We start from the raw sequence: 25,059 nt of genomic DNA, 5'->3' as shown, positions 1-25,059 counted from the left end.
CAGTCTGCTCAGAAATTCTATTTCATCATGATTTAGTCCTGGCAGATTGTATGTTTCAAGAAGCATATCCATTTCTTCTATGTCATCCAAAGACACTGTTCCTGGACGTTCTCCTTTTTTTCATTCTTTCTCTTTGCATTTTAGTTTGTGATGTTTCAATTGACGTGTCTTCAGGCTCACTGATTCTTTCCTTGGTTATGTCTGGTCTACAGATGGGTCCATTGGGGGCATTCTTCATTTCTGTTATGATGAGTTTTTTTGTTTCTAACATTTTTTTAAAAATTCTTTCTTAGGGGCTCCTGGGTGGCACAGTCGTTGGGCGTCTGCCTTCAGCTCAGGGCATGATCCGGGCGTTGTGGGATCGAGCCCCACATTAGGCTCCTCCACTGGGAGCCTGCTTCTTCCTCTCCCACTCCCCCTGCTTGTGTTCCCTCTCTCGCTGGCTGTCTCTATCTCTGTTAAATAAATGAATAAAATCTTAAAAAAAAAATTCTTAGAGTTTCCATCTCTCTCCTTACATAACCCATCTGTTCTAGAGTGTTGTCTACTTCCTCCATTAGAGCCCTTAACATGTTAATCATCATTATTTTTAATTCTCCATTGCATAATTCTAACATTGTGTCATAGCTGGGTCACCTTGTGATGTTTGCTCTGTCTCTACAGACACAATTTTTTCTTGTCTTTAGCAGGTCTCATAATTTTTTGGTGAAAGCCAGGCGTGGTAGATCAGGTAGCAGGAACTGAGGCAATCAGGCTTTCAGTGTGAAGCTTTATACTAACCCAACTAGGAGCTGGGCTCTATTTAATGTTTGCTGTTGCTGTAGGTGCCAGAGGCTTTAGTTTCCTTGGTTTTACTTTCTTCCCCTGTGGTCCTTGGGCTTTCTTCAAAACTCCTTCTTGAACAGAGTCTTTGTCTTGGAGCTGTCAGTTGTTATCCACTGTTGTTATATTGGAGCCCTTTTGATGTGGTGCTGAGGTGCTGGGGAGAGATTAGCGTCTGCTAATCTTGTGATGAAATCTCAATTTCCTAGTGGGCTTGAGTCCCTGGACTGTGACATTCGGAAGTGTTTCTTAGGCCTTTTTTCTACCCTTATGTGAGAGAGGAAGGCCAAAAGGGCTGGAGTTGTCTAATTGCCCTTTCCTTAGGTCAGATAAGCCTCTGGTAAAATAGTCTCCTTGGAGGGCAGTCTTGTGTTACGGAGAACACTCAGAGCATGTCTCAAAGTGTTGCCTACACACACCCTGTGCCTGAAGCATGCAGGACTTTTCTCCAGTCACCACCTTGAGAACCCAGTGGGGCTCTGGGGGTAAAACCCAGAGAAGTGTGGAGGACCCCTAAGACAGGGCCCCATACTCAGCCTCCAGCAATCCCTCAGTCGCTAATGAAGCATTCTTCCCAGTTCTTGGCTCCAGGAGCCTGCTCCTGGTAAGCTGAGCTTGGCTATGATTTTCTGTTTTCACATGTCTGTCCAGTTTTCAGGATGGCATTTTGCCCTGTGACTTCAGTTCTTTGATGGATGTAAGGAAAGACATTGGTTTCAGTTTGCTCATCTTTTTTCTTGTTATGAGGATGGGAGTGATGACTTCCAAGCTCTTTACATGTCAGTGCTGAAGCTGGAAGTCCTCTATATGCCTTTTACACTTTTCACATCAATCTGAAGAGTTTATCTTTCTACTCCAGGATACGGAGAAGAGACTTGAAGCTCAGAGAGGTTAAGTAATGTGCCCAGGGTCACCCAGCTAATGGGTGGCAGAGCCAAAATTCTTTGTCTTCTAATTCTAATGGTCTTTGAGAAACTACCAATCCCAAGCATTCCAGAAATGTTTACTCTATAGGCCTTTTCAGAGATTTTCCATGGAATTCTTGGTGAAATCTGGGCTCGGTCATTTAACCTGAGAGTGAAATGAGAGTCTCATGATCCACCTGACCAGTGTCTGCCTCTAGCCAAGAAAATGGCCACATTAGCCAAGTTAGAGCCTTATCCAGTCCGGAGTCCACCATCTCTCACATGGAGCCAACTTCAGTACTCACAGGTAGCATCCTCCAATGTGTGTTTACTGCCACAGGATCACAGTGTTTAAAACTAGAAACACCTGAGAGATCAACTATTCCAACGCCTTTGCCTTAGAGGTGAGACCCTGAATCCTAGAGACTCTGAGACCCTGGTAAGTTAATGGGAGAACCACCTGCCGTCCTTTGGCTTTCTACCTCACTACCTTACTCTTTTTCCTTGATCTTTCTAGGAATTAAGTCACACATTTATTTTTGAGATAGCCAATACACAGCATGTGATGAAACCTACACTCCACCCTATCCTTTGCCACATGGGGGAGGGGAAAAGGCAGACATCATGCCCGTGGGCTGCCCTGTCTCTCACTGGGAGATTTGGGACTTCTCGTGGTAGGGTGTGTCAGCCTTTATTAAGTCTACCCTGAGGTCTAGGTAGACCAGTGGTTCTCAATTGGGGGGGGGTGACTTTGTACCTCCTCCCACCCCGCCCCTGAGGGCATTTGGTCACGTCTGGAGAGGTTTTTGGTTATCACAACTAGGGAAGGAGGGAAGTTGCTATTGGCATCTAGTGGGTAGAGGCCAAGGATGCTTCTTAACGTTCTGGAATACATAGGACAGATTCCCCCACAACAAAGTATTTTTTAGCCCCAAATCTGGAAAGTATCAAGGTCAAGAAAGCCCGAAATAGAGTATGCCCATTCAGAATCTCCATGATTGTTCTCTGCTTACTTGAAATAGCCACATTTTCCCTTCGGCTTCCCTAAAACACAGCTCCTGGGCCGGGGGATCAGTTCCCCGGGCACCCCCCACCCCCCGTGCTCATAGGATGTAGCTGCCAACCAATGCAGGGTGGGGAAGGGTGTGCACCTGAGCTGTTCTGCGAGACCTTACATGACTGAGGTGCTTTCTTCTTGGGAGCAGGTGGGTGTCTCTGCCCACACTTCCCCACTGATCACGTCTGTGAAGGGAGGAGGAAGCCTTATGTAAGCGCAGCCTCATACAACCTTCTGTCATTCTGGCACTCCAGGCCTCGGGAACCCCCCTCCCTCCCGAAGTCTCAGGGGAACGCCGTTCTGTTCTGAACCCACCCTGCAGGGTCTGCTGGCCACCTGAGGATAAAATCTGAGCCCTTCAGCCTTTGAGATGGGCCTGGCCAGCCTCCTCGCCATCCCCTGCAACCCCATCCGCTCATCCCAGCTCCACTGCCCTCCCCACACCCCTGGCAGCAGCTGCCCCGGCTATTCTGAGACAGACCAACATGCTTCCGTTCGCACCTCTGCTCCTGTTTGTCTCCCCACCTGTAATACCCTGCTCTTCCTTGACTGTCTGGACGATGCCCACACGTGAGACCCTCCTTTGTGGGGCCTCCAGGCCCCTCTCCCTGCCTCCCTGCCAGCCAGTCCTGCTCGAGCCTGTGCTCTGTCTGTTCTTGGCACAGCCCTCCAGAAGCCCTCCCCTTACTTGGTGATGTTTGTGGATGTCTGTGTCCCTCTCCACCTGCCCCCAGTGGATGCTGAGCCCATGCCTGATTCACATCTAGGGCCCAGGGCTTAGCGCAGTGAAAGCTTAGGGAAAGGATGAGTAAGTAAGCAAATAAATGAAAGAACGTAGAGATGGATGGAACGTCACTGCTCCTTATTCTCAGAGTGGCCACTTCCCGGACCCTTGTGAGTCCCTGTTGCTCACCCGGTTACCTAGACACAGGACACGTGACCTCAGCTCTGCCTCTTCTGCCACTCACGCTGTATGATCTTGAACAAGTCACTTGCTGTCTACACAGGCTTCACCCACGGTAACCGGCTATAACACTGTAGGTGTGATCCCAAGTATAGCAGGTAGTAGAACCCCAACCGAGTTCGGGACCCCCCAATCCTCCGTCTGTGGTGGCCCCAACTGGCCCCCAGACAGCGCTGCTCCTGAGTGTGAGTGCAGTGGAAGGAACGTTTCCTGCACTAATAAAATTACCTTCTCTAAAGAAGGCAATTTGCATGTTAATGTTTTGGGTAATTCTGTGCAGCTCCAGTGCCCTCGGGGCTGCAATTTCTCTCTGACAAAGTGATAAAAATAAACTCCCGCATAAAAGAGCATTTCTCTTCTCCCTCATTTGTGCTCTGAAGTGACATTCCTAATGTGAGTCAAGCTGAAACCCACTTCTCGATCTTGTTTTTGACGCTGATCTGCCTCCCATCACCTTTCCCAGTGACAGGCGGGCTCCTCAGAGCTCCTCAGAGGGTCTCTCCTTGTGGACCAGGCTTGATCCTCTTGGTGAGTGGGCACCCCCACTCCCAAGGCTCCGGACTCTGGTCTTCTGTCAAGTCCAGAAGGTGCAACCAGTTCACTGGAGGCGAACGTGGGGCACAGGGAAGAGGGCTGCCTTCAACGGGCGAGTTAGGGTGGCCTATCTCCCCCCAGATTGCCCATTTTTTTGGAAACCACTACAATGGGTGGAGAGTCTGAGCCTGCCACCAGGGCAGCAGACAGTTCACTTGCCAGGCTTGGCCCCTCTGATTGCCTAGAGACAAGAAACAAAGAAGCTCAGATTTTGGGGTGTCCTCATGTGCCCAGCACAGGCCCGGCCCCTTACATCTGTATTTTCTCATTGCAACGCCACAAGAGCTGGGCAGGGTAGCTAGAAGCTGAGACGCCCAGACGTGAAGGGAATGAGCCAAGGTCACCTAGCAGCACGTAAGAGACAGAGCCTGACTTTGAACATGAGCCGGTGCGATTGCTTGCAGCATGCTGCCGGTGACCCGAGCCGTGGGAGAGGAGGAGAGAATGAACGCTCACCAAACACCTGCTTTGTGCCGTGTGTCATGTGTATACATTTCATTCAGTGAGTGTACTCATGTTAGTGACCGCGTGTGCAGTGACCCGTAGGACACCTCGGTCTCATGCCCCTGACAGTCTGGTAGCAGAGGCAGACAGAGATTAAACACAGAAACACAGAAATAAACCTGTATTTACATGTGATGAGCTCTATGAGATAAAATAACTAAGTTTCAAGGAGACTCGCAGAGGAGGCCGAATATAGATTAAGGAGGTGGTTCCGGGAGATCTGTCCATCAGGGCGTTGCAGCTGAGGTCTAAGTGCTAAGGGGGTGAAGACTGAGGGAAAGAATGTTCCAGCAGAGGGAATGGTTAGTGACAAAAGCCCGGAGGTGGGAGAGTGTGCAGTAGGTTCTAGGGAACAAAATCTGGCAGTGGGGGGGGCCAGGGGGGCACACAGGCAGAGAGGGGGATCTGGCATGAGGGGGTGGGGCAGCTGCAGAAGTGGGAGGGGCGAGGTCGCGCTGCGGCTCTGAGCAGGTGGAGGAAGCAGATGTTGCTCTGAATGCTGTTGGGGACATGACAGCAGAGTGTGTGTTTCTAAAAGGTCATTCTGGAGGCTGTGCTGGAAGGGGCAGTGCTGGGAACGGGGAGACCAGGGGGAGGTTGCTGGGAGGCCAGGGGAGCCATGGCCTTGGTGGGGGTGGCTGGCGATGGTGAAGAGGGATGCGGGCTGTGGGAGAGGAGTTTCAGAAATGGCTCTCCGACTTCTGGCTTGAGCAGTGAGGTGGGTGGAGATAGTATTTATCGAAATGGGTACATTTAAGGCAAAGCAGGATGGAGAGGGAAGACCAGGAGATCCCTTTCTAACAGGCTCTTGGAGAGGCGAATGAGATATCCTGGCGCAAAAAAGCAATCTGGCCTGGAGCTAGCAACTGGAACATTGATTCCTGGCAGATATTTAAAGCCTGGGGAATGAATGACGGGAAGGGAGAGACCCGGGCCCAGGCAGAGAGCCCTGCAGGACCCCACACCCCACGAACCAGAGAAGAGCCAGCAGAACACTGGAGCCCCTGAGCTGGGAGTCACCAGAAAGATACAAAGAAAAGCCAGAGAGTGGGGCATCAGAGAAATACAGAGAACGCACTCTAAGGAGGGAGGCTTCCCCGTTGACAGATGCTGCAGAGGGAGCTAGGAAGGGGAACAGAAGGGGAACGGAAGATGCCCAGTCTTTTGGCAGGAGCAGTTCCATTAGAGGGGGAGGGATGGAAGCCCACTGAGGGGCAGACACAGCATCCCTGTGGGCAGTCTGGCTGATCTGGGAGCAGAGCTAGAAAGGTGAGATGCACTATCAAGACAGCCTTTAACCAGTGCCAGAGCCCGGTGTGTTTGATGACCGATGGGCGCTGTTGCGGAGAAGAGAGGCTGCCGAGCTGGGGGCACCAGGCACGGACTCCAGACCACCCACCTCTCCTCCCACAGGCGCCCTGCAGCCTTTCCCACCTCTGCCACAATTCTCTGCTGCTTCCTCTGCCTTCTGACCCTACCCACTCCCCAGCACACACACACGCACACACACGCGCGCACACACGCACACGCTTTCCCCTCTTCTCCGACAGAGGAGGGCTTGCACACTTCTGTAGCCACCTGGTGGGTGTCAGCCAGTGTCTGTGGACTTGAATCGCCCTGGCTGCTGGCAGACAAACCCTCTAGAGCCAGGCTGCCGTGGGGACGAAGAGTTCGATTTGCTCTACGAGCGGGGAGACCGGTAGGGGCTTTGCACGTTTCACTGGGAGGCAGTGAGCAGAGAGCACACGATGAGAAGGGCTCTCCTGGGGAGGCGATGCGCACCCCGCCTCTGGAGAAGATCAGGCGGGGGCCAGATGCCCACTGTTAGCAACGCCAGGGAGGGCAGCCATGGCTCGGAATCTCACAGGGCAACTCCAGGCGGACAGAAAGTACTAGAAAGTGCTTCTGCGTCACCTGTGGCCCCTCCCTGCCTCTCGGAGTAAGGCTGGTGCGACCCGCGCGCTGAGAGGGCAGATTCACAAGCCCGGGTTTGAATCCCCACCCCACCTCCAGGCTGTGGGGCTCTGCCTGAATGCCTGTACTCCGTGCACCCCAGAAGCCCGCAGCGCCCAGCTAGCAAACAGAACCCGAGACAAAAGCAGTTTTCTATGTCGTTAAACACCGATGAACAGCCCACGGGTTACATATGCATCCACCACCCAGATTCTGTTTTGAGGGTGAAATGCGAGGGGCCCCTAAAGAGCTCCCCGCAGTGTCTGGGTCCTACTAAGCACTACTCATATTCATTCTTCTTATTTTGAGTCTTACTGTCCTGTAAGGGCCTGGATTGCGTTATCTCCGAAATCCTTTCCAAGCCAGCGGTTTTGACCACTTGCTGAGGAGTGAGTGTAGAGCCTCAGAAAGTTCTGCTGGAGCCATTAATCCCACAGGAAAAGTCTGGACTCGCTCGAGGGAGTTGCAGGAAGCGGTGACGGGTCCTGTAGCCCATCGTCCCCGCCAGTGACTCAGCAGCCTGCGTCTGTCGTGGTGGAGTCCCGTGACGCTGGCTGGGACCTCGGACCACTCTGCGCTGCCCAGCAGTGTGACCTGTGCCTAACGAAATGATTAGGGAGCTGCTCTCGACTTTGGTTGTTTGTTATCTGGGTGTCGCAGGCTCCCGGCGAGCACGATTTTCCTGCAAGGTCTATTTATGGTTCATTCCTGACACTTACTAATTTTTCCATCCAGACAAGGACAAAGGTAATGGTGACTGGTCGCCACTGTAATGGGTAAATACAACGACTGGGCGTGTGCTGTTCTGTTCTCGCGCTGGGCGGGGCGTGGCGGGAGCGAAGCGGCGCTCTTTTTCTTCCCTGAAAGGACAAGCCTTCTGGAGGCTTCCGTCTGATTTGGGGTGCAGAGCAGTCAGTGGTGGGAACCCCAGCATGGCCACTGACCAATAGTGCGACTTTGGGCAGGTGGCGGGACCGCTCAGGGTCCGTGAGATTATAAGAGTGTGCAGGGAGCATGCACAGTGTGAATCCCGGGGGGCAGGGTGCCCCCGAGAAGTGATTTTTGTCACTACCATTTTTTAAACATTCATCCCTCCCAATGCTTTTGGAGTCCCAAGAAATTACCCAGTTTGCAAAAGGGGAAACTGAGGCCTGAGAAGGGAGATGACTGGTTCAAAGCCCTGCAGAGACAGAGACCATTTTGAGAACCCCAGTCTCCTGACTCCCCTGCATGACCTTTCCTCCCTGTCGTCCCAGCCAATCTGCTCATTTATTCCACAAACAACTGTTGAGCCTCTGCTCTGTGGCTGCTGGAGATGGGGGCGAAGACACCTTGGCCTCACGACACTCTAGTGTGGACAGAAGCAATCAGTTGTCTCCCATATTGTAAGCAAATGAAACCAATGTCACGACAGCAGGGCAGGACACATGGCGAGGGCTCAGAAATCCAGGTGGGGAGGGAGCCTGAGGCTTCGGGCAGCTGTTACTAAGCTCCGGGTTGGGCTTTCTCTGGGTGGTGCCTTATAAAAGCCACTTCGGAAAGGTGTGATGTCCCCACTTCACAGATGCAGAAACGGAGGTCTGGAGAGGTGAAACCACTTGCTAAAGACGAGGCCGCAAGTACACGGCAGAGCTGGACCCAGACCAGTGCATCTGACCCCCGGTCACTGTCCCATGAGCCCAATGCTGTCTCGTGGGAAATGTCCCCCTTCAATCTCCCGAAGCAGAGTCCTTTGAGACCCCAGCCCTGGCCTGGAGAGACCACACTCACGTCTGGGGGAATTGCACGGCAGGAGACCGGGAGCCGGGCTGCAAGTTGCCCTAGGAATGGAAGGAAGGTTCTGGTAATTCACCACCTTGGAGTTGGTGCAGGCTTCACAGACAGCCCTTGTGGGGAACATTCCACCACCCAGATAGGAATCACTAAGCTAATTCCAGTCAAGATCATTCAGCTTTATTTCCTACCGACGATTCCAAACAGAAAGCCTGTATACTTACACATTTAGAATTTCACTATCAGACAGAAACATCTATTCTAGGTGGGTAATAAGAAAGATTTAAAGGCTGGAAAGAGAGAAGGAACTGGCAAGCGGCTGGCCCCGCCTAGCACACCAATACCTTGAAATGGAATTATAGCAAGGAAGCTCAGGTATTTTTGAGAGGGAAGAAGTATCTCCTATTCAGTCTGGGACAATTTCCCCGGCTGTCCACAATGATTTGGGTTTAATTGTATCATCTGTGCAAATGTGTTCTGTAGGGTGTAAAAGAATACATGAGTGTCAGATGTTAAGAAGAGCGTGATGCAGAACAAACGGTGGGGGGGGGTCTGAGCGTCAGGTAGGCATGGGTTTAACGCTGCCCTGACCACCCTCACAAGCCACGTGGCCTCTCTGGGTCTGCAGTCCTCAGGCTTGTCGTAGCGTCCTCTTCTCAACATCACCCGGAGAACCAGAGGAGCAAACAGAGATGCTTTGTAAATTGGCGAGGTGTTACTGCTGTTTCCGTCCTTGAGCCCCAGAATAGAGGATGGCATCATTGGAAAGCGGCCATCAGTGCTGTCATTAAGTCCTGTGTGCAAGGACCCCTCCCCGGGGATGGGGACCAGAGGACTTTTGAGGCCAGAAAGAGCCCGTGGACCCACCCTCGCCCGCTGATTGACAGAATGAGGCCATGCTCTGTCAGGGGCCGCGTCCCCATGTGCAAGCAACAGTCTCGGGTGCGAGACGTGCATATGGCCACATCCGGAATGTTTCAAAGCCTGCTTTCTCCAGCGACATCCATCAACCCAAATAAAGTTGCAAAAAAAATACTCAACAGCTTATCTTCAGGCATGGGAGGCAGGTGGGCACAGCCCCTTTGCAGGGACGTGCGGATCTGTGCCTCCTTGCTGACATCCGGCAGAGAAGGGCGGAGCTCGTCCCTCGTTCGCTGCCAGGCAGGTGTTGTGTCTTCCTTCAACTCTCCCTTCTCAATGACCCGAAGGAACATTCCGACGTGGCCATCTCTTTGAAGGCTCTTGAAGCAACCACGGAGTAAAGAAGTTTCGAGAATGGTTCCTACGGTCTGCCATCTTCCAGTTGTGTGACTTTGGCAAGTCTCTTGAGGGTAAAATGGGACTGATGTTGACACCTGCCGTGTAGGGCTTCTGTGGGATTCAATAATGTCCTTGAAGCCTCTAGTTCAGGGCCTGGCCCATGAGGAGGGCTCCATAATTATTAACTAGTGGTGTTTATTTTCCTTACATTGATGGTGACACATCATTACCGCAATGTTACCAGAGAGATGCCCCCATCTCCGAGTGAGAGCCATGAGGGGCTTTTCGGGGAGCTGGCAGAGGAACAGGGAAGAGGGGGAAGATTCCTGCTGGTTCTCCTCAACGGCTCAGGGATCCCAAAGGCTTGGGTGGTGGTAGGAGAGTGTCTCCAAGGGCTGGGTGAGCCGTAGCAGAACCGAGAAATCGGGCTGCTATGGAATTGTTAAAACCCTAACCCCCAGTGTGACTGTACTTGGAGATGGGGACTCTGAGGAAGTAACTGAGTCTAAATGAGGTCATAAGGACAGGGCCCTGATCCAAAGAGACTGACGTCCTTACGGGAAGAGACACCAGAGAGCGGCTCCCTCTCTGTGCCGTCTGAGGACACAGCGAGAAGGCCGCCGACTGCACGCCGGGAAGAGAGCTCCCCCCAGAACTCAAACCTGCTGGCAGCCTGATCTTGGACTTTCAGCCTCCACACTGTGAGAAAATCAGTGTCTGCTGGGTAAGCCGCCCAGGCTCTCGTGTATATGGTAAATGGCAGTCCAAGCAGACAAAGCTGGTGGGGAGGGGCGGGCAGTGGGATCTCAGAGGAGGAAGTTTCTTCTGGGCACCCCCCATGGCTCTTGATTGCCCACAGCAGGGCTAGCCCCGCACTAGGCTTCTCAGAGACCAAGCTCTTCACCTCTTTACTCCACTGTCTCCTTGAGAGCCTTTAAGGAGATGACCACGACGGAGTGTTTGTCCCAAAGTTTCCTGCTCTCCCGTGGGAGCAGAGTCACCAACGCTGCGGTTACAAGTGTAACTTCAGGCGCCTCATGGCCCACACACAGCCTCCCCGGGAGATGGGACCCGGAACCTGTATTTCCGACAAGATCCCCAGGTTATTTTATACGTAAAACATTTGAAAACCACAGGCCTTGAGGAGCAGGCCAGTCCTCTCTGGTTGTTAGAGGCCCTCCTTCCTAAGGGCTCCTGACTTCCCTCACGCCCACATCCGACCCACCAGCAGATCGCGGATCTGTTAACACTGCCCTCAGGCTCCATGCAGAAGCTCGTCATCCTCACCACCTCCGCCACACCCGCCCTGGTCCAAGCCGTGGTGGCCCTTGCCTGGACTAGTGCAGTAGACCCTGAGAGATCTCCCTGCTGTCTCTCCACTTGTGCCTCTTCCTCCTGGTCTCAACACAGCAGCCACACTGACTACGTCACTTCCCGTCTCCCCAGCGGCCTCCCATCTTTCTCAGCATGGAACCCAGGGTCTGACCATGGTCTACAGGGTCCTCTGTGGCCTGGCCTGGGAACCTTTCCGGTCTCAGGTTCCTCAGTACAGCTAGAGAAGGGCAAGGCCTTGCAGAGGGCAACGGAGCTCTGCCCCACTTAGCCGTCAGTGACGATGCTGGGAGAAACCGGGGATATGCGGTTTCTCAGAAACCAAGAGAGGACTAAATGCAGAGCTGGAAAAATTTCATGGGTTTAAAGCTCCATCATTCGATTTTAAAAATAACTCAATCAGATTGTCTTAAAATGCAGACATTTTTAGCCCAAAGTCAAGCTTCTCAAAGCTCAGGGGCAGGTCCTTTTGCAGCTAGGCCACTTTTTGCAGATGGTTTTCGGAGCAGAGTATATGCAGACCAGACTCGGCAGTGGGACGGAGGATGAGGAGGAAGGGATGCATTCTCAAAGTGGGGTCCCTGGACCAGCAGCCTCGTAACCACCACCTGGGAGCGTGGTCGAAGTGCACCTTCTCAGAACTTCAGAATCAGGGACTCCAGCGGTGGGGCCCGAAGCCTGTGTTTTCACAAGTCCTTCAGGGCCCTCTGAACTTTCAGAGCCTCCGAGCTGGACCATCTTGGGTTCAGAAGTCTGCTCATTGTCTAAGAGAAGAGTTTTCATAGGTCGTCTTTCCCTTGGCCGCTTGGCTTACCCTGCTGGCCTCACCTGGAAGACGGCAACAGTAACACCTGTCTCGCGAGTTTGCGAAAAGGTTCACAGTCCTTTGACGTGGATTAAATGGGTCTTTATTAGAGCCTGATGTGTGCCAGGCTGTCCTGGGCACTGGAGATGTAGAGAAGCCTGGGGCAACGTCCCTGCCTCAAGGAGCACACAGTCCTGCTGGGGAGACAGCCTCGTCCCCATGGATTTGTCCCAATATGTAACAAGGAACAAGGAAAAGCCTCAAGGAAGGGCAATGGACTCCACCTGGGAATGGGCCAAGGCCAGCGTCATGGACCCCCAGACCTTGGAGGAAAGGTTGGGGGTATTTTTTTAAAAATAATTTATATTTTTTTCTAATTATTATCAACAATGAATGTGCATTATCTTATTTGCAAAATACAGAAAAGTAGAAAGAAGAGTCTAAAAAGACCCCAGAAGCCTACACTCCCGCCACCCCCGTAGCATAAGTGAGTTGATGATGAATACCACTGTGTACGTTCCGTTTTCCTTTGGAAGGACTATTTTGAAGCATTTGAATGGCCCTTAAAACTTTTGCCAAATTGCTTTTCAAACGTCCATAGCCATTTCACCACTAACTCCCTATTACCGTTATTTTGCATTTTGGTTAATGGGTGAGCAATAGCGCCCCGTGGCTTTGGTGGGGACTGGATAGTTTCTCTCTTACTTGCTGATGTAAGTGAACTACCCATTCATGTGCTTGGTCCATTGGAGGACTCTGTAAGGTTTAAGTATTTTCAACATGAAATTAATTACCAAACCAGACTTACCATAAAAAACCCAGATTCCTAGGGTTTTATTGCAAGAGAATAAATGACTCAGAAATAAAAACAGCGATGTTCCAAGTGCTTATGGTCGTCTTCTCATCTAGTGAAGGAAATATAACCGGTCCCAGCGTCCAGCGGTGGGGGCGGCGGGGGGCCTGGCGAAATGGTATACAGAGCAAGACTTGAAGGAATATTATGCAACTATTAAAAGCATGTTATGAAGCCTGCATAGCAACATACAAAAATGTTTACGGTATCATTTTCAGCCATAATAAGTACAAAGTTTTGGGCACGTGTATTACAATTAAGTGAAAGAACATCTTCTGTGGACAAAGAGAGTGGATAGAAGGTCCGTCGTCGAGAACACTTAGGTTCTAGAGGGGGGACGTTCCTGAGCTTTCCTGTGCTTTCTGCTGGCATTGTCGCTGTGTTTTATAATGAACAGTAAGAAGGAAGGAGAGAGACCCAGAGAGGACATGGGGACTGTCCATGGAGGAGCTGGAAAAGGCAGCGGAGTCCTGCCCCCGGAAGGCAACTGGGATTATCTTGAGTGCATTTCCTCCTCCCATTCTCCGCCTCCTCCCGCCCCCAGCCCCTCAGAGGCTCCAACACTCTCGGTTCTCTCAAGCACAGCGAACACTGACCCGGGGCCGGCCACCATTTCCTGGGCCACTTGATGAAATGAGAGGCAAGAACCACGTCTTGTCAAACTCAAACGTACGGCCCCTCCACATGGCCATGGTGGGAACCAGCGACCCACGTACTCATGTCATATAGTGTGGGGCGTCCCTCTTCCAACCCTCACTGGCCTTTGGACTCTCAGACAAGCTCAGTAGGGTTGAGCAGACTATGCGGGGCTCTCAGCCCCTTTCCCCAGGCCGTGGCCTGAGAAGCATCTGGTTTGCTTTCTTATTTTGGTGGTGGTGGTGGTGGTGGTACAGTTTGAGGTCAGGACACCTGGGGTCTAGCCCTGCTCCTGCCCATCCCTGGCTCTGTGACTTGGGCCTCATTTACTGTTCCCCATTCCGTGAAACGAAGATGCTAGAACCAGGCTTTTGGAGCAGCGGGAGGGATGGGGCTTGGCTGGGTATGAGGAGTCAAGAGTCCCTTAGATGAGTCACTTCTGGTGAGAAAGGTCTGGGAGGACAGGGCTCTGAGCCACCACCCCCCTCACAAGATTTCATCTGAGGAATAAAACTAGCAAATTCCACAAAGTTTCTATCACCATAACAAAAGAGGACCCCCCATGACTGGAGAATGAGCTCAGGCTGTATGTGGAAATCCACAGCTGGCTCTCGGCTCGCTTTGCCCAGACACCTTCAGTGGCTCCCGGCTCACGTCCCCTGGCCTTCCAGCCCTTTCCAGTCTCGTCCAGACATGCCCTTCTCCACCCATCCTGCTGCAGGCATCCTGGGTTATTACTGGGCCGCACGCCCCACCTCCTACTCCCTCCTCCCTGTTCTCGGCCCAGGCCACCGCTCCCTGCTCGTCTCTGCCCATCAAAGCCCTACCCGCTTCGCCCATTCCTTATTCCAGGAATCAGATGCAGAATCAGCAGTGCGTGAGGCCTGGGTTCAAATCCCAGCCCCGCCACTTACCAGCATGTGACCGGAGGGCAAGTTATTTCGTCCCTCCGGGTCTCTGTTTTCTCATCTGCACAACGAGAGTCGTACTGGGGAGTCCGAGTGCCTGGCACAGCATGCCCGGCTCCTGCAAGAGGCAATACTGTCCATTGCCCTTCACTTCCGCTTCTGTTTTTCCCTGCACGTATATGAACTTTACCGAAGTAGAGCAGGTATGCAGGAAGTTTGCTCCGCCTTTTCTTCAGAGTAATACATGCACGGAACTTCAAATTCAAATAGCAAAGTGCTCACGATTAAAAGTGGCTGCCCCTGCATCGCCGCCTCTTTCCACCTTCTAGAATTTTCCATTGCATATTTTTAAACTGGGTACATGAGTTATTGATTCCCTAACAGGAAGCCTGTATCTCCCCGTCCCCTTCACCCATTTCGTCCCCCCGCCCCCACCTCTGGCAACCATCAGTTCGTTCTCTGTATTTATAGGTCTGATTCTGCTTTTTGTTTGTTCGTTTGTTTGTTGTTGTTTTAGATTCCACATAAAAAAATAAAATAAGGTGTATGTTTACTATAGAAAATCAGGAAATGTAGACAAGCAAAAGGAAAACCAAGTAAAACCATGCAGTCTCATTTCTCATTTTAGAACGTTTTCCTCCAGACGATTTAGCCATAATACTTTTCCCCCAAAAAGGTCCTTGTGTCTTTTTCTGTGCGTTACAGCTTTAATCACAGCCTTATTAAATAATAAGGGAGGAGGGGCGCCTGGGTGGCTCAGTCGTTAAGCTTCTGCCTTCGGCTCAGGGCGTGATCCCAGCATTCTGGGATCGAGTCCCACATCAGGCTCCTCCGCTATGAGCCTGCTTCTTCCTCTCCCACTCCCCCTGCTTGTGTTCCCTCTCTCGCTGGCTGTCTCTCTCTGTCAAATAAATAAATAAATCTTTAAATAAATAAATATATAAATAATAAGGGAGGAAGCTAATATTTTTTAGTAAAGGTGCTCCAGCATGGGCCTCACCAAGAAGATTGTTAGGAATGCAGAGTCTCAGGCCCCACCCGGGAATCTGCTTTGGACGAGCTCATGCACGTTAAAGCTGCAAAGGGCCGTAGACCAGAGCTGCTCAAAGCTGCAATCCGCAAACTGTTCCTTCTAGTCCTGGACGAGAGGCTTAAGCCAGAATGTGAACGCCTGCTGCTTCCTTTATAGAGAAAGACTTGCTGCAAAATATTACCATCTGCATGAAACAATGTGATTGATGAGGACGGTGATTTATATTCTGGCCCAGGCTCCTTATCTTGTCGGAGACCAGGGACACACAGTTCCTGGACTTGGCACCCGTCTGCCCACCATGCTTCGAGTGGCGCTGTTGAGATCGCACACTTTTGGGGGCTGGGACTGCGCTGGGCTTCTCTGGCTATGGATCCTGGCCTCTTCCCCCCTGCTGGGATCTGCCCCTCGCACCGACTGTGACGAACGCACGCGCGTGCACGAACGCACACCCACACACTCATGCCCACGCTCTAGGAGAGCCCAGCCCGTCGTTGGTGATTTGGAAACATCCATCTCTCTCTCTCTCTCTCTTTTTTAAAGATTTACTTATTTGAGAGAGAGACAGAGAGAGAGCGAGCGCTGGCCCGCGTGCAGGGGGAGGGGCAGTGGGGGAGGGACGGAGAGAGAGAATCTCAGCAGACTCCTTGCGGAGCCCAGAGCCCAACACAGGGCTCCATCTCATGACCCTGAGATCATGGCCCAAGCCGAAATCAAGAGTCGGACGCCCAACCAACTGAGCCACCCAGGCGCCCCAGAAATATCCGTCCCTGCAAACGGAGCCCTCCTTGTCCCCGTGTCTCTGTCTGCACCAGGCCTCTGTTTACGTCGAAAGGGTTTTACACCAGGGTTACTGTTCCCTTTATCAGCTCCTCCCATCGGGCCGAACAGAGCAGGGGACTTGGAGAGCATCTGGAATCAAGAAACGCCAGGCAAAAAAGCTTTGATGGACTTGGAAGGAGACAAAGAAACAACCCTTTTGCTCAGCACCAGTTCCTGACAGAAAAAGAGCTCTCGGATCCCAGGGCCCATATGTAATCCAGGATTTACAGCCAGGCCAGGCTTCTCCCCGAGAACCGCCGCGGCGGGATACCGTGCCTGAGCTGGGAAGCAAGGCCACTGGGAAGGTCTGGATTAGCAGGGGAGAAGCCGGCCTCCTCTACTGTGTGGCATTCCATCCAGTCTGAGGGTCACCGTCCCTGAGGAGCCTGGGAATCCCAGGACTTAGAATCATGGGGTTCATTTTTACTTGAACATTGGGAAGACTCAGAACTTTTCATGCAGTACAACTTAGTTAAAAGAATTGAGAGTCAGGGGACGCCTGGGTGGCTCATTTGATTAAGTGTCCTGATCTCAGGGTCCTGGGATCGAGTCCCGCATCAGGCTCCCTGCTCAACCGGAAGTCTGCTTCTCCCTCTTTCTCTGTTCCTCCCTGCCATTTGTGCTCTCTCTTGCTCTCTATCTCAAATAAATTTTAAAAAATCTTAAAAAAATAAATAAATAAAAAAGAATTGAGAGTCAAAGTTTGAGTTTGCGGGCCACTCTTTTCTGGTTGTGTGACCTTAGGGAAGTTACTCAGTCTCTCTGAATGTTAGTTTCCTCATCTGTAAAGTGGGACATAACACTGATCTCAGAAAGGTGTCGTGAGGCTTAGCAGCAAGGTCTGGAAAGTACCTAGCGCTAACTCTCTCGTTCATCCGTTCGCTCCCTCACGTATTCAGTATTCTATCTTGAGCACTGGGTGTCTGGCGCTCGGGGGGGAGTGGCGAGCCCGAGCTCACAACCCAGCAGGGAAGATAGAGATTGTTGAAGAACCAACTGTACAGACACTGAACAAGCCGCAATCAGTGCTACGAAGGAAAATGCAGGAAGCCGGTGCCAAGGGGCCACGTCTAATCCGGGGATCAGGGAAGGTTTTACTGAGCAGGAGATTTTGAGCTAAGATCCCAAGGACGAGTAGGAACTTCTGAGGCAAAGTAAGGGAAGAACATTTCAGGCACATAGTGGGGACTACTGTTACCTTCTAGAATATCATTTCAGGTAGAGAGAAGGGGTCGGGTTTATTTTACTCTTTGAGGTCAAATCTACATATAGCAAAAAGCACAAATCTTAAGGTACAATTTGCTAAGTTTCGACAAACACACCCACGTAACCAACACCTCTATCAAGATCTGAAACCGTCCGATTTCTCTGAGTAGCTAACTTTTCCCACTGTTACAAAAGTTAGGGGCTGGGTTTTAATGTGAGCGTTTGATGGTGGTGCAGAGGAATAGGGCTTCGGGCTAGGTTTAAATCCCAGCTCTCCCAGTTTCCACCCATGTGACTTTGCCCAGTTAGCCCCACTTCTCTGAGACTCGGTTTCCTCGACTGTCAAACCGTGTGAATTAAGCCCACCTCATAGGATCGATTAAGGGATTGAATCTGCAAATGGCTGTGAATGTCCAGCTGGTGAGCAGAAGCTGGAGTTTCCAGAACGGGAGCAGTGGGTGAGGAAGAAGCCTGGGGGTTGGAATCGGGCCTTCCCAGGGGCAGCGTGCTCACGCCCTTAACGCCGCTCTCTTCGTCCACAGGCATGTGCTTGCAGGCCTTCGTGGAGGCTTTCTTTTACTTGGCCCAGAGGAAGTTCAAGTCACTGCCTCTCCACGAGCAGGTGGCCTCACTGATCGACCTGTGTGAATACCACCTGTCCCTTCTGGACGAAAAGCGCCTGGTGTGCGGCCGCAGCGGCACGTCGGGGGGCCGGCCCCCGGACAGCGGCACCCCCCAGGAGACCGCCCCCTTGGCCCAGCTGGCAGAGGGCAACCCCCCATCCTGCACAAACGGCGCCCCCAAGTTCTCCCATTCCAGACACACGCTGTCCTGAGGGCCACCCGATGCCGCCAACGAAGAGCGAGCCCTTCAGGGCCGGCGAGAACCCTCTGGGCTTCCGGCCTGCGGAGAGCGGGCAGGCTGCCGATGGTTCCTGCTGGAGAGCCCCCTACTTGTCTCCACGTCCTGCTCAGCTGTGCTTTGAAAGGCTGATGATCCCCCGCCCGCCTTCCTCTTGGTGGTCCAACTATTGCGAGTCGTCGGTGGACGTATGACATCCAAAACGTGACGGATGGCGTCTTCTATTCTGGGCTCACGGGAAGCAACAACCAGGGTAAAACTGTTGCGTTGGTGGCAGGGGGCGCCCGCGTTCCCCAGCCTGAGCTGTGGCGAGGAAAGAACTCGAGGAAGCCGCGGCCCGGGTCCGCCGGGGCCTCGGAGAGAACACTGTTCAGTCCCAGGGACATCATGTTTATTTCCTACCAGCGAGCTGTGCAAATGGAGCGGCGCTAGCGGGTGGGCAGACGCGAGTCTCCCGCCCCCGTCATGTGCTACACGGGTGCACTTAGCAGCCTGGCCTCATTTATTTCTTTAGCTTGCCTGTTGCTGCGATGTTCGCTTTGTTATTAATTAAGAAATAATTAACCAAGAAGTTACTAAGGAAGGCTCCGAGAGTCTTAGAGCTGACAGGAGCCTCAGAGGTCATTTTGTTTGGTATTGTTTGACCTTGACCCCAAAGCAGGTGTCGCACAATCACGTGGCTTCTGATTGCCCCCCCCCTCCACGAATAGGGCGCCACTGCATGGCCAGCAGGTGGGTGGCAGGCGCGGCCAGAGGGCCCCTGGGTGGGCAAAGGGGCTTGGGGGGGGGGACAGGAGGACCCTGGGGAGGGCCAGTGTGAGCAAGAGCCCTCCCTTCCATGAGACCCTTTCCTTGTCTCCATCTGTGTCCCCAGGTGAAGCCCTCCTCAGAGGGGAAGACTCAGAGGCCACCAAAGGTGGCATTTTGGAAAACCAAGCCCTGCAGAGCTCACTCTGGGCTGACTTTGTTTCCCAAACAGACAGACAGACAGCAGGACAAGAGGCCTAAGATGGGAGGGGCGGGAGGAGGCTGACGCGTACCGAGTGCCTTCTACACAGGGACATTCTAGAGGTGTCATCGTCAGCTTGACTCCCCGGTCACCTCCGGTAGTTTCCTAATGCTGTTCCCGTTTTCAGATGGGACAAGAAAGGTCTGGGGGGTCATGTGGGAGCGTCAGGCTGGGTCCAGTTCTGTGGGTCAACCCCAGAGCCCCATTTCCTTTGTGTCCCCGGGGGGAGGCATGACTCTAGCTCTAGTCCCCCCACGCTCCAGGGCGGCCCGGGGTCCCCCAGGGCCCTGCCTCCTCTCCTGAAGTCTGGTGGCCTGGGCCAAGACAGTGTTCCTAAGTGGTCTGCTGGGAGAGAAACCAACTTGGAAGACCGCACACCCATTCTTCGGGGCCTGTCGTGGCCGGAGCAAATGGGCTTCCCGGTGAGAGCCCCGAGTAAACGCATCTCTCACACTTGTGAGCAGTGAGCAGCTGGGAGCAGCACAGAGTCTCTTCAACAAAGCTCTGACTTTGTTTTCAAAGCATTCACTTGCCAAAATGGAGGACAGTTTTCCCCTCCAGGATCAACCAAGCACATTGGATTTGGGGGGCAGGGGAAATATCAATAGGTTGAATTCGAGCCACATGGTTTGGGGTGATTGGAAAATGTCAGTTCTCACCGTGAGGAATGTCCTGTCCCCCACCTTTGCACGTCATCTGTCATCTGCGGGTCTGCGGGCAGGTGGCCCGACTGGGCCCTGCACCCTGTGGTGAGTGTGGGAAAGGAGGCCAGTAAGTGACAGCCGGGGCCCTTTGTTCTCAGGCTGAGCAGGAAGAATTAGGGGCCGCTCCCTTACTGCAGTGAGTGAGAGACCTCCCCCGCCCCCGGTGCCCAGGGGAGGCCCCCCCCTTGGGTAACGGGCCGCTCGCTCCTGTTGCAAGGTTCAGCTGAGGGGAGAGCAAAGACAGACGGTTCCTTTCTCCTAGAAGAGAGGAGCCAGAGCCCGGGAGCCGGGGTCCGGATGTGCCCCATGAGAAGGTGAGACCCCTGTGCTTTGCCGGTGTTACCCCATTTCTGGGATACGGCCCTCAGGATCCAGCCCTGGCCTCTTCTCCCCTCGACCTCCTTCCTCCCCCTCTTGCTGCTACACGCACGCGCGCACACACACACACACACACATAGTCCAGCCACAGCACCCCTCACTGTTCCACTGGCCGAAGTCCCTGAAGGGCCAGCACTGCACGGTGGGCTCAGTGAGTGGAGAAAACCAGGCTCCGCCTGTCTCAGTTCGGGGGACACAGTGGGGCCACTCCCGCCTTGCTGCTGCTGGTGTCCGTCAGCCTCCTTCCTCTTCCACACTGGCCTGCCTGCTCCCCTCCTTCCAGCCTCCTGGGAGACGCGCTTGGCTTCTCTGCTGTCGCAGCCAGGAGCTCTGTCCCCACAGCCTGGCCAGTACGGAGCCCGCTGGACGTGCTTATAAGACACATTGGACCCAGGGTGGCTGTTAGCAAGCGCCGGCCGGACAGCACCCCCCGCCCCCGTGTGCGGAGGCAGAGCGCCCCGGAGACAGCAGCCTCCAGCCCCAAACACGTGCCCTCTTGTTTCTCCTGTGGGTCCCTGTCCGCTCTCCCTAGCTCGGACTTCGTCACCTCCTGCCTCCTCTCCTCCTCCACTCGTCCTCCCTTCTCCATCCCTCGTGGCACCGAAGGAATTGAGAGAGCCGCAGAGCTGACCACACAATCCCCTAATTCAATCAGCCGTCATCTCTGTCCAGATAAAGCCCACATGCCTTAACCCAATGTTCAAGGCCGCTCATAATCCAGCCCCTTCCTTCCTTTCCATCCTGGCCCACACGCGTCAGGGAGCAGCCCCTGTCCCTGCCCTGACACCACGCTCCCAGAGCACTCGCTGTCTGTTGTTGGCCCTCGGGAAGAGAATGTGCTGGATCCTGCCACTGTGGCCGGGCTCTCCCCTCTTTGTGCGGACTGTTCCTTATGCCTGGATGGCGTCCCTCCGTCCAATAGACACGTATCTTCAAGGTCCAGCTCAAACGCCCCACTGCAATCCCACCAACAGAATGAACTGCTTCCCTCCGTCTACTTGTGAGAATCTGGAAAGTTCTGTTATCATGTTTGCCCTGTGGCGTCACAGCACTTGCTCCCACCACGCTGCGAGTTCTTCCAGGTCAGGCAGGTGCTGGATTCATGCCGGCCCCTCAAGCATGGAGTGGGGGGTCCAGCAGGTGACGGTCGAAGTAAATGTTGAGCGAGTCCCAGGGAAGGAGCAGTTACAGGGCTCCCCCCCCCCGCTCTGAGCCTGTGTGTACCCTTAAGAATCATGGATTTTTATTTATTTTTTTTTTAAAGATTTTATTTTTATTTATTTGACAGAGATAGAGACAGCCAGCGAGAGAGGGAACACAAGCAGGGGGAGTGGGAGAGGAAGAAGCAGGCTCATAGCAGAGGAGCCTGATGTGGGGCTCGATCCCAGATCGCCAGGATCATGCCCTGAGCCGAAGGCAGACGCTTTAACCGCTGTGCCACCCAGGCGCCCCAAGAATCATGGATTTTTAAACCTTGCCATGGGATTCACTGAACCCCTCCGTGTCCCCAACCGGCTCGGCTCCCCAGGGGCACCACCGCTGCCCCATTATCCCAAGCAGACAGTGGCTCCTCGGACCCTGGGCCGTCTTTCCTTTGTCCTTTGTCCCTTCGTCCTGGGCTCAGGTCTGGGCTACGCCCCCACCCCCCACCCCCCGTCCGTGCCCTCTCGTGCTCAGCCTCAGAGACTAAGGCCCACCAGCTGGGTGATGCTCGCCACGGTTCCTCTCTCAAGTGTGGGGCCTTCTCCTCAGCCCTATAGCCGCCCGCCTCTGCACGGGGTTGGTGAGCTCAGAGTAGATAATCCCCGGGGACTGGGACTGCTTTGGGGTGGAGCCCAGACATTTGGAACCAACTCCCTTTCCCATGTGACTTTAACCACACCTGTTCCACGCTTCACGCTTTGCAAAGTCCTGATACGTCCCTCCTGCCCTCTGATCCTCCAACAACCCAGAGAAGGATGGGGGTTCTCCTCTTCTTCACAGACAGGGGCTGATGCCAAAGCTCGAGGCCAAAGGCAGAGCTGGGACCCACGTGAAGCCCATGCTCCTTTCTTTTTTTTTTTCTTCCTTTGCTCATTTTTTTTAATAATAATTTTTTATTATGTTATGTTATATCCTTAGTTTTTGATGTAGTGTTCCATTCTTCATTGTTTGTGTATAACACCCAGTGCTCCATGCAATATGTGCCCTCCTTAATACCCATCACCGGCTTAGCCCAATCCCCCACCCAATCCCCCACCCCCCCCTCCCCTCTGAAGCCCTCAGTTTGTTTCCCAGAGTCCATAGTCTCTCGTGGTTCATTCCCTCTTCTGTTTACCCCTCCTTCATTCTTCCCTTCCTTCTCCTACCGATCTCCCTGCTATTTCTTATGTTCCATAAATGAGTGAAACCATATGACAGTTGTCTTTCTCTGCTTGACTTATTTCACTTAGCATAATCTCCTCCAGTCCCGTCCATGTTGCTGCAAATGTTGGGTAATTGTTCTTTCTGATGGCTGAGTAAGATTCCATTGTATATATGGACCACATCTTCTTAATCCAGTCATTTGTTGAAGGGCATCTCAGCAAGAGCTGGAACAAACAGCCCTTAAATTTGTGTGGAACCAGAAAAGGCCCCTAATTGCCAAGGAATTGTTGAAAAGGAAAAACAAAGCTGGGGGCATCACGTTGCCTGATTTCAAGCTATACTACAAAGCTGTGATCACCAAGACAGCATGGTACTGGCACAAAAACAGACACATAGACCAATGGAACAGAATAGAGAACCCGGAAATGGGCCCTCGGCTCTGTGGGCAACTAATCTTCGAGAAAGCAGGAAAAAACATCCGGTGGAAAAAAGACAGTCTCTTCAATAAATGGTGCTGGGAAAATTGGACAGCTACATGCAAAAGAATGAAACTTGACCACTCTCACACCATACGCAACGATCAAATCCAAATGGATGAAAGACCTCGATGTGAGACAGGAATCCACCAAAATCCTAGAGGAGAACATAGGCAGAAACCTCTACGACATCGGCCACAGCAACCTTTTTCATGACACATCTCCAAAGGCAAGAGAAACAAAAGAAAAAATGAACTTGTGGGACTTCATCAAGATAAAAAGCTTCTGCACAGCCAAGGAAACAGTCAAAAAAACTAAGAGGCAGCCCACGGAATGGGAGAAGATATTTGCAAATGACACTGCAGACAAAAGACTGGTATCCAAGATCTACAAAGAACTTCTCAAACTCAATACACGAGAAACAAATAACCAAATTAAAAAATGGGCAGAAGATATGAACAGACACTTTTCCAATGAAGACATACGAATGGCTAACAGACACATGAAAAAATGTTCAAAACCATTAGCCATCAGGGAAATTCAAATCAAAACCACATTGAGATACCACCTTACGCCAGTTAGAATGGCAAAAATTGACAAGGAGGAAACAACAAATATTGGAGAGGATGTGGAGAAAGGGGATCCCTCTTACATTGTTGGTGGGAATGCAAGTTGGTACAGCCACTTTGGAAAACAGTGTGGAGGTCCCTCAAAAAGTTAAAAATTGAGCTACCCTATGACCCAGCCATTGCACTACTGGGTATTTACCCCAAAGATACAGATGTAGTGAAGAGAAGGGCCATATGCACCCAATGTTCATAGCAGCATTGTCCACAATAGCTAAATTGTGGAAGGACCCATGCTCCTTTCTTGGCACCGTGACCGCTCTGCACAGAAACTCAATGCTCCCAAAACCCAGAGGGGAGAGGCTTTGGAGTCCTTTTCAGAGACGTGTGAGGCTGGGGGGTGGCTCAGCTCGCCCCCGGGCTTCTGGGGGCTAACAGGGGCCTTCCCACCTGCTCCTCTATCACTGAGCACCCCCGCAGGGCTCCCGGGGCCAAGCTGCGGGTCCCTCAGCCACACAAGGAGTGACAGGCACGCACTCACTTGGTCCCTGGCAGCTGAGACAAGAAAGAGCCAGTACAAATACACACGAAAGTGCATCTCCAACGCCATGGTATCTTCAGACGCTTCTAGTTTCCTACAAAGTGTGATGGGATGAAGGGAAAACTTTCCTCCTCGAATGTTGTAATCCATCAAGACGAACGAAGCCAAAGCAGTCTTCTCCTCTCCACCCGCCCTTCGTCCGCGCATGAGCACCCCCGCCGGCTGGAGATCCGCCGTTGCTCCAGCCCCTGGAATTTGCCTTGTGATTGGCCGAGTATTACATAGAAGAGCTTCCTTCTTTCTTTTTTCCACTTCTTGATTCATGTCCTGAACTCCTTGGCCCTGTAATTGAAAATCGGGCCTGAAACGGCCGGCATTTGAGCACCTTCCCTCGAAGCTCAGAAATGACGAAATCTCTTGCAGGGGAGCGGGTGCTCCCCGCGGCTGAGGGGGCCGCTCTCCTCTCTCCGTGACGTCAATTACCCTAAAACCCACCTCGCCTGGACGGACATTTTTTGTGCCAGTCTCTGGATGGGAGAGGGGTTTTCCCAGATGGCACACGAATGTCTCCCTCGTGAAATGAATCGAAACTGTTTCCGTTGCCAGGGCCAGAGGAGCTTCGCCGACCACTCAGCCTCCTCCGTTACCTCCATCTCTCGGAACCGAAAGTCTGGACGTTTATGGAACTAGGAAAACCACGCAGCACAAGGCTTACAGGTGCATGTGTGCGTACACCTACACACACCTACACACA

The 25,059-nt window shown here is 52.7% G+C and overlaps 1 protein-coding gene across 4 annotated transcripts in view; it reads left to right on the top strand.

The window, feature by feature from the left end:
• Positions 1 to 18,861, top strand: part of TTLL11 (tubulin tyrosine ligase like 11) — a 222,707-nt gene extending 203,846 nt beyond the window's left edge. For all 4 annotated transcript variants that reach the window (XM_040631834.1, XM_040631835.1, XM_040631836.1 and 1 more), the window contains one exon: positions 17,967 to 18,861. In XM_040631834.1, the coding sequence (XP_040487768.1) occupies positions 17,967 to 18,259 (293 nt within the window). In that variant the 3' untranslated portion in view covers positions 18,260 to 18,861. The remainder of the gene's footprint in view (positions 1 to 17,966) is intronic.
• Positions 18,862 to 25,059: the final 6,198 nt, after the last annotated feature.

The sequence above is a fragment of the Ursus maritimus genome, unplaced genomic scaffold (genome assembly GCF_017311325.1).
Source record: "Ursus maritimus isolate PB19 unplaced genomic scaffold, ASM1731132v1 scaffold_17, whole genome shotgun sequence".
In the NCBI taxonomy this organism is placed as follows: Eukaryota; Metazoa; Chordata; class Mammalia; order Carnivora; family Ursidae; genus Ursus; species Ursus maritimus.
Note: the sequence above shows the minus strand (reverse complement) of the source record. Positions and strands in the feature narration are given on the sequence as shown.